An 8,401-nucleotide genomic window follows, 5' to 3' on the forward strand; every position below is an offset into this window, starting at 1 on the left:
GTGACAAGAGCAAGCTCATAATCCGGTCTGCGTGACAACGCATCAGCCGAAGCATTCTGCTTTCCTGGCTTGTACTTCACCTTGAAGCTAGATTCTGCAAAGAAGAAGATCCACCTGGCCATCCTCTGCGAGAGGTAAAGCGACTGAGTCGCAGTGCGTAGTGATGCATGAACTTTGTAGATCACGAATGGTTTTGAGCCGAGCAGGCGAACCCTAAACTTGACAAAAGCATACTTCATCGCAAGTATTTCCTTGTCGTAAATTTGATAGTTTTCTCTGCAGCCTTAATCTGACGAGGGTCGAACGCAAGCACCCGATCCCGCCCCTTAGCGTCTGCTTGCAGCGGATTGCAAAGTCCGAAGAGTCAGAGACGACACTCAAAGGACGATCGGGGTATGGCAACACCAGTATTGGTGCATGAAGGAGGATATCTTTGACAACGTCCAAAGCCTCCTGATGCTTGGTGTCTCAACACCATTCTATATCCTTTTGAGAAGATTCGACATGACCGTGCCATCTTCGCATAATTTGCGCTATGCTTTTGCAAGTAGTTGGCGAGACCAAACCAATTGCGCAACTATTTTCATTTTTTTGGAACCGGCCAGTCCACAATGGACTTGACCTTAGCGGGCTCCACTCGAAGGCCACGCTTCCCAATGAAGCACTCTAAGGACATTTCTTCCGCGCCATAAATGCACTTATCTGTATTAGCATAAAGATTTGTCGTGAGCAAGCACTGGAGCACCGCTTTCAATTGGACGATGTGGTTTTGCTCATCTCTCCTCTCGTGCCCCGCACGACTATGGAAGAAGATATCGTCGAAGTATGCTTGTGCATACACCCGTTGGGGGCTGAACTATTGCGTCGTAAGAAGGTTAAATGTTGCTGATGCATTTGACAGCCCTTGGGGCAACACCAGACACATTCAGAGCATCCTGCTCGTTGTGCTCACTACTGTCAGCGGAATATCACTCGCTCTTATGAACAAGTGATAATTCCCATTGACCAACTCCAGTGCACTCTACTTTTGTACATCCAACCATAATGTTCTGGAGAGCATCCTTCTTAGAATTCGGCTCTGTGCCGGAATGGTGACAGGGTTGACCTTATTTTAAGCGTGAACGATACGCCACTTGCCGTTCGGCTTCCGAACACAAAACGTGGGTGTCGAATGGGGGAATTATTCACTCACCATTCCCGCCTCGTGCTACGCACGGGAAAAGACGTCAATGACGTCACAATACTATTCGGGCAGGGACCATTGGCATGTTCGCAGTATTTGGTTCCCGGAATCAGGTCGATCTCATGACGCACACTTCAGGCCGGATGTGCGACCAACGGCGGATCTTCGGCGCGGTATGGATCCAAGGGATTTTTCAGGATCAACGATCCACGTCGTGCGTTCAGACCCCGCTTGGTGTCTTCCAGGACAACTTCATCCAGAAGCGACGACGAGCTAATCTCCTCGTTCGGTCGTATAATAACCACCTCGGCTAAATTGCATGCATTTAAGGCACCGCCAAACTCTTCTAGAGACATCTTGTCATGCTGAAAAAAAATCTTCCACCGCAGAGTTAGCCTCGAGGGAACGCCGCCGTCTTTATCCCCCGTCATACCGTTGACAAGGATATATAGCTGTGCTCTATCGTCTACGGTAAACTCCCTGGGTCGGGGTCGACGCCCTGTGTCTTGCAGACAACATACGACATCGTCGTCTCCTCTCTAAAGAGGCTTTACCAATAAAATTAAATTAAAATAATTTGCACCCACCAATTGGTGGAATACTAGTAAGATCTTTAACATCGAGTGAAACAATTGTTTCCTCAACTTCATCAGTAGGAGAAATTATTCGATTACGAGATGTATGTGATGCTTCTTTAAAAAAATATTATCAAAAGATAATTATAATATATATTTGTGAATAACAATGCATTTCTTTAAGCTAAATAATCGTAATTTATTTTAATTTATTTTGTAATTGGTTTAAAGTCTCTTTTTTATAAATTCTATATCTTCATCTAATTGGTCTCCGTCTCGTCGAGACAAGTTGAAACACGTACTCAACGTCGTCCAGTGTTCCCACTCCCCGCTTCATCGGAGCCTTGATCTTATTGACAACATCCGACGATGAGCTGCTACTTCCACAGTCTTCGTCCAGTGGATAACGTGCCACTCCACGCTTATCGGAAGAGCCTTGCCCAAAATGCTTTAACCCTCGTCCGACCATGCATGCAGCGACCGCTTCGAAACGTGAGCAGCAGCAGTGCTCAGTGGACTACGTGCCACGCAGACGATGATTCGGCCCTTGGCCGACCATGCCACTTTTGAATGCAACAACTGCTTCAATATTTGGGGAGTGCTCAGTGGATTACGTGCCACTCCACGTTCAGCCAGCGAGTCATGCTCGAGACTCTTGTCTAACACACCTTCGGTGATCGAAAAGTCGGATACTCCGATATCCAGCCCCCGACCGTAGTGCTTGCGTTAATAGTGCCTCTGCTTTCTAGCAGACGTGAGTTCATGACTCGGCAAAGCTCCACCAGAAGACGACCTCCTATCAATCCATGGCTCTTGTGTTCCAGCCATGTCATACCAATCACAAGGTCATGACTTAAATCCAGGTCAAAGCCAAAGCTGCGTTCCACGCTATTAAAGTCAAGAAACTCGACAACAAAGTCTACAGAGACCCTCGGCACAGTGACACAAGTCCCCGTCGCTAAGCGAACAGTGATGGTGTCACTCAATCGCGCTTTCAGAGCCTCACCAAACAGCAGACTTTTTTCTATCTTGGAGCGTCGAGCATAATTGCCCGGCGCTTCGAAATCGTAAAGGATCTTCCATGGTTTCTAAAGCCCTTCACGGCCACTTTTACGATCAGCAAGCCCGGCTTGCATACATGTTCTGCGTTTATGAGCATGAAGCACTTCAGAGCTCGGCGTTGCTGTCATCTTACTCTTTGAGGCTTGAAAGAACTCAGTCCTTTCCCAGAAGAGCGTCTTGCGCCTTGTCGATTCCTCGCGACAAACCAGGCTGGTTGGATGCGGAACGTCAGTATGATGAACCTTTACTCGCCTTGCGCAGGAAGCAACCAGTCTGAAGATGACGTGTGTCCTCACAGACAAAACACCGTCGGGTGTTTAAATGCCACCCGGCAGCTCGGAGCCCTCCTTTCTCTTTCTTAGCATAGCTGGAATCCATTGCTTAGGCCCGCTCGACGAACTACTGTGGTGTGTAATCTGACCAAGGCGTGCCGACTTGAAGTTTTGGTCGGCATTCAATGCCGCATTTAACGCTTCTTTAACAAAAGACGGGCGCACCACGGAAGATTTCCATTCTAGCCACACCAGCGCGGAGACCCCCCATAAAGACGGCTAATGTGACCGCCTCGGGGAGAGGATCAGCTTTCATCCCGACAATGAGTATTCTTGACTCTTGAACAAAGTCCACCGATTCCATTTTGCCCTGTCGGACAACAAGGAAGCGTGATCGCACGCGATATGCCTAGTTAGGCGGCGAAAACACTCGAAAAAGCTGACCTTCCAGGATGAGGACGTCGCTTATACCAAAGTACCGCACGTCCTCGCGCTCGGCCCCCGATCTTGAAGATAGCTAGAGCCACGCTCTGTCTCTAGTTCTGGAGCAGAGCGGACGTCAAAGCCATCTTGGCCTTTCTCACCCAGAGCATGAGTTTCTCTCCATCCTTACCCTCGAAGGTCTTAGAGCTAACCATGAGCGGAGAGGGTCCGGAGGACTCATTAGTCGTCGACGCTGACAGCTTCTACTGTAGGTTCTCTAACAGAGCATTTTTATAGTTTACAAACGCCTCTAGGCCCGTGCTTATCACCTCAGGTCCTTGTAAAGCAAGGCGTTGCCCGCCCTCAAGGCCACGCAGGGATATCAGCCTTTTTAAGCCTGTCCTGCATGCCCTGGTGTAAATAGTAGAATATCTTCATCCTCACAGAGGATCAGTCGTAACGACTCAGGCGTAGATTGACCACTAGTGCTACCAACTGCAGCGGGGCTACCGTAGCTCTTTGTTCAGAGAAGGATACGTGTATCCCTGTTACACCCGATGTCACATTTGGAAGACAAAAAAACAAATCCATATTAATGGACTGCCAACACATTGACGGATATGATAGGATAGCAAATGTCGCTGACGTATGCGGCGAGGGGTTTGAGTAACCCGTTGATACATTTCTCTCGCGCAGAAATATGTGATTGTGCATTTATGCATGTTGAGCATCCGCTGAGAAGTATGTTAATTTTTTCCAAAGCGACCATCTAAAGTGGTTTCGAGTCCCTCGTACGGTATTCTGTGATCGATGTTCGCATTATGGAGTACCACTCCATGCTGTGTGCAGTGCTGGGTACAGCAGGCCTTGGGCTGTAGTGGTAACACAAATTTTCTAGAACGTTTTACTTGTTGTGCCCGTCTTTTAAGCTGTTTATATCGTCTCACTAATTTACGCCATCAGCAAAGTAAAATACCAGAGTTTATACGAAAGCGTCTTCGCCTCCACTACATACTAACCCAGATTATACGCAACCAAGAGTCATACTTGGCAGAGTTAGATAGCCATCTTGTCATTCGTGATAAAATATTTGGTGACGACGTCGATTTTCCCGTCATCTGATGATCATTATCAAATAGAATGGCCTAAAGCTTGCCGTTTCAAGCTTGCAAGCCTCAAATTAAATGACGCGTTCATGCTCCTTGATATCCGCGTGGAGTAAAGCAAAGCCTGTGGTGAAGGCTAAAACCGATGTCCAGTTTCAACAAGAACTTCAGCATATTTTTGATCGCCCGCACAAATTAATTGCATCAAAGCACCCACATCTCACAGCGGCGCATCTGTTGGTCTTTTATAGTGGCTCTCGTGGCAATCTTAGGCTTGGGAACATCGGATCTGTCGTTATCCGCATCGACCGTCAAACACCTACAGCCGAAGCAGTGTGGAGCGCCGCCATGAGCTATGCGCACCACAGTAGCCAGTAATCAAGCGGGAAACAAAAGTTTTTCTGAAAAGTCTTTATGCTGCTCGACTGTGCTCATGACCGGACTTCACCGTTCTCGAGGACAGTGCGACAAATGCATGATCATCAGCCACCAATGAGCCTACGATTTTGTCAAGTGTATATCGCTACAAGGTGGCTGGTAGATGAGTTTGAGATTTGTTTGTGGTCTTACCATCGCCCTGCGCACAATATAACAGTGGATGACATAGCGAACCCCACCATTGACCCACAAACCAGTAGTCAAACCGCCCAACATACTGTCCAAGTTTGTCACTCTGTCGTCAATATATATGGATACATCTATTGCACCTAATACTCTCCAGCGATTAGTAAGTCATATGTTTCTTGATTGGCGAGATCGACGAATTCTTGGTTGAAGTCAATTGCGAAACGAATTGATAAGACACAAGAGATTACAAACGCTGCTCCGTCACTGATGCAGCTGCTGTGTAAAGTACAACGGACACACTTTATCGCTCCGGTATTAGGTTGGTTGAAAAGAAAATCAAGAGTTAAGTGCTCATACCGCAAACACTAACATTTAACGTAGACAGGTAGCAACTACGCCCTTCATGGCACCTTTAAAGACCAAGATGCTTGCAATAATTTTTTCTGCGACATATATGGTCCTTGCGTAGTGATTTATTCTGCTGAATTATTGCTAATAATTACACCAACCAGTCTTTGCAAAATAGTGGATATATAATTTAAAACATCGTATATCAATAGAATTGAATATTGATCAAAACAGGAGGACTGAACATATTATGTGTAAGACACTCATATTTTCCATAGTTGATTTTCTAAGTGCCAACTAGAAAAAGAAAAAAACACAATTACTCAAAAGTGATACCGCCAAACTAAATGAGCTGCAAATTTTTCAGAAGTGCTTGAGCTTAGCGGTCATTGCTTGGTCCTTTTCAATTATGAATGACGTGTGGAGGTAAGTCAAATATTAGCATTCACAATATAGTATTGTCTGTCAGATTCGATTATAAAATTCTGATAATAGCCCAATCTTCGTACATCATAGATATTTCATCTGCTTGTCGCACAAAAGGTACAGGCAAAATTGCGTATGTATTTTTCACGTATTTTTCCAAAAGACTCTTATATTGTTGTGAGACGTTTGATACAGAGTATTTTACTGCGCAGTCAACAAATTGTTTCATTGATCTAAAAGTGCAAGTAGATTAAAGAAAAAACTATCTCGAAGAAATTTTTTAGGAAAGATGGTTGGAGGGAAGGGTTTAAGGAACCGGCAACCGCAGATGGGTTCAGAATGAAAAGTACGGACAGTAAACCCCGGTTTTAAAGAATGTTTCAGAAGTACTGAAGAATCGGTGTGACCTTAAACCGGTTTTAAAGAATGTTGAAGAAGCCTGTACGTCTAAATAATAGTAGAAGCGTAAATTTAGCAATAGTCTAAGCAAATTATTCCTAAATACATGTAGTAATGCCATATTTAGGACTAATTTTATTCAAACAAATAATAAAAAAAAATCTGCTTTACTACATCTCATAGAAACTATCTTTATTGTCTGATGTGCGGTCAGAAAACCCTGTGAACATCATCTTCATAATTGCCGATACTCTTGTACCTTCAAATATTTACAGTCACACCAACTTGCAATGTGAATTCAAAATTATGCCATACTGAGTTAATACAATATGTATGATGTAAGTACACACGATTACAGCACCCCGTTACTCTCCTCCCCAATGAGATTACGCTGAGACTCAAAATCATTTTGTCTTTTTAAGACACCACGCGTAAAATCAACTCAGAAATATTTTCTGCACCTAAACACTATGTCCACCCTTACCAATTCTCGTGCCTACTCCTCAGCGCATATGCCAGCATCTAAATACATGGATCAATGAGCCCACAGGAAAGGCGTGATTCTCGCGACTGGGGAATTAGATTATTTCTTGGTTAGACGCCGAACTTCGCCACGATGCAAACAGGTGAAGCTAATTCGACCATCCTGAGCAGAACACCACCGTATTCATTCGGCCATTCACGGCCTAGTCGTTCCTCAAGAAAAAGGGGCTCCCTGAGCTCAGCCATCCCGCTGCTATACTCGGACTCCATGACCTTTTCCATCAATCGTTATTGTTGTAACATCTTGTAGTGGAACACACGACAATATCCAGCTTGTGACCAACAAGCTGGACCTGGCTCACGGACCCCAGCTTGCTCTACTGCAAGCGTAAGAGGCATGCCGACTTTTACCCAAATTTTCATATGCCATGATTGTGGTCTTAACACTCGTTGTGCTAGAGCGGAACTCCTACATTCCTATGCATGCCATTCTTCCATTGACACCAAAAGCGAAACAGGTGTGCGAGACTTTAACTGCAAATGCTTATATAGATTTCAGGTCATCACTTCTCAGGAGTACCGACATCGCTTAAAGCAGCAGCAATTGGGAACGTGTTAACATCCATTAGCATTGTACGCTGGGTAATTGAGCTGAGCAAGAGTGCCTATGACTTACTCAGTACGCGAACTTGAGGGGGAGGAACCTACCGTCTCACCCATCTTAAGGTCCAACAAGCCAGCATAAGTACATCAGACGTCCGCTTAGAGCGTCGTATCAGAATTGACTTCACAAGGAACAGATTACGACACAGACGTCAAGATAACGACCAATCAACTCACGTTAATTCTGGTTAAACTCAAAACTGGAAATTAATTTTATTGAAAGTAATCTGCATCGGATCGTACTCGGTAAAAAATTTTTTGCCAATTGCACCGTCGACCGAAATTTCAAGTGACACAATTTATCATTCTCCTCACAAACTGATGTTTATACAGTCAAAATTTGAAAGTCCTGTATAAGTGTGGGGAGCAAAATAGTATTCGACAGATAGCCTTTTAAATATAGATGACTGACAGCGAAATCCTTGAATTCAATAGTTTCAATTTGAACATGTTAGCACGTAAGTTACAGCGGGGCTGCCGTAGCTTATCGCTGGAGGACGCGTAATTTGGGTCACTGATCTTTAGTTCCTTACAAGAACCAGTATGAGTGTAGCGGATCACAATCCGCTACCTCCAAGTGTAGCCAGTACCATAACTAAGGGTAAGAGACTCTTTGGTTTAAATTCAAAATTGATTTTTATTAATTTTTATTTGCGGCTAACCCGCCTAATTTGAAAGTATAGATTTTCCTAAATATGTATATCTAAATACATGTACAACTACTGGCTATCTAGTACCGCACCGTACCGTATTCTTGTTTGGGTGTGGTCACACCATGCCCATCTGGTGTGACACCCCTCCTGTACCCAGGGTATGTGTAATCCCGTTACACCCTCCCCCATTAAGATTGAGAACATTAACAGTTCCAATCGATTATTGCCTCAACGAGGCTTG

At 44.8% G+C, this 8,401-nt stretch overlaps 1 protein-coding gene across 1 annotated transcript; it reads left to right on the forward strand.

Moving 5' to 3' along the window:
- Positions 1–4,699: 4,699 nt before the first annotated feature.
- On the forward strand, positions 4,700–4,999 carry PHALS_05834 (uncharacterized protein; the record flags this gene model as incomplete). The annotated part of the gene is made up of 1 exon (XM_024723141.1): positions 4,700–4,999. The coding sequence occupies one exon, from the start codon at positions 4,700–4,702 to the stop codon at positions 4,997–4,999; it is 300 nt and encodes a 99-aa protein (XP_024574147.1).
- Between the last annotated feature and the right edge of the window lie 3,402 nt (positions 5,000–8,401).

This window comes from Plasmopara halstedii (assembly GCF_900000015.1).
Source record: "Plasmopara halstedii genome assembly, contig: Scaffold_292, whole genome shotgun sequence".
Taxonomy (NCBI): domain Eukaryota; phylum Oomycota; class Peronosporomycetes; order Peronosporales; family Peronosporaceae; genus Plasmopara; species Plasmopara halstedii.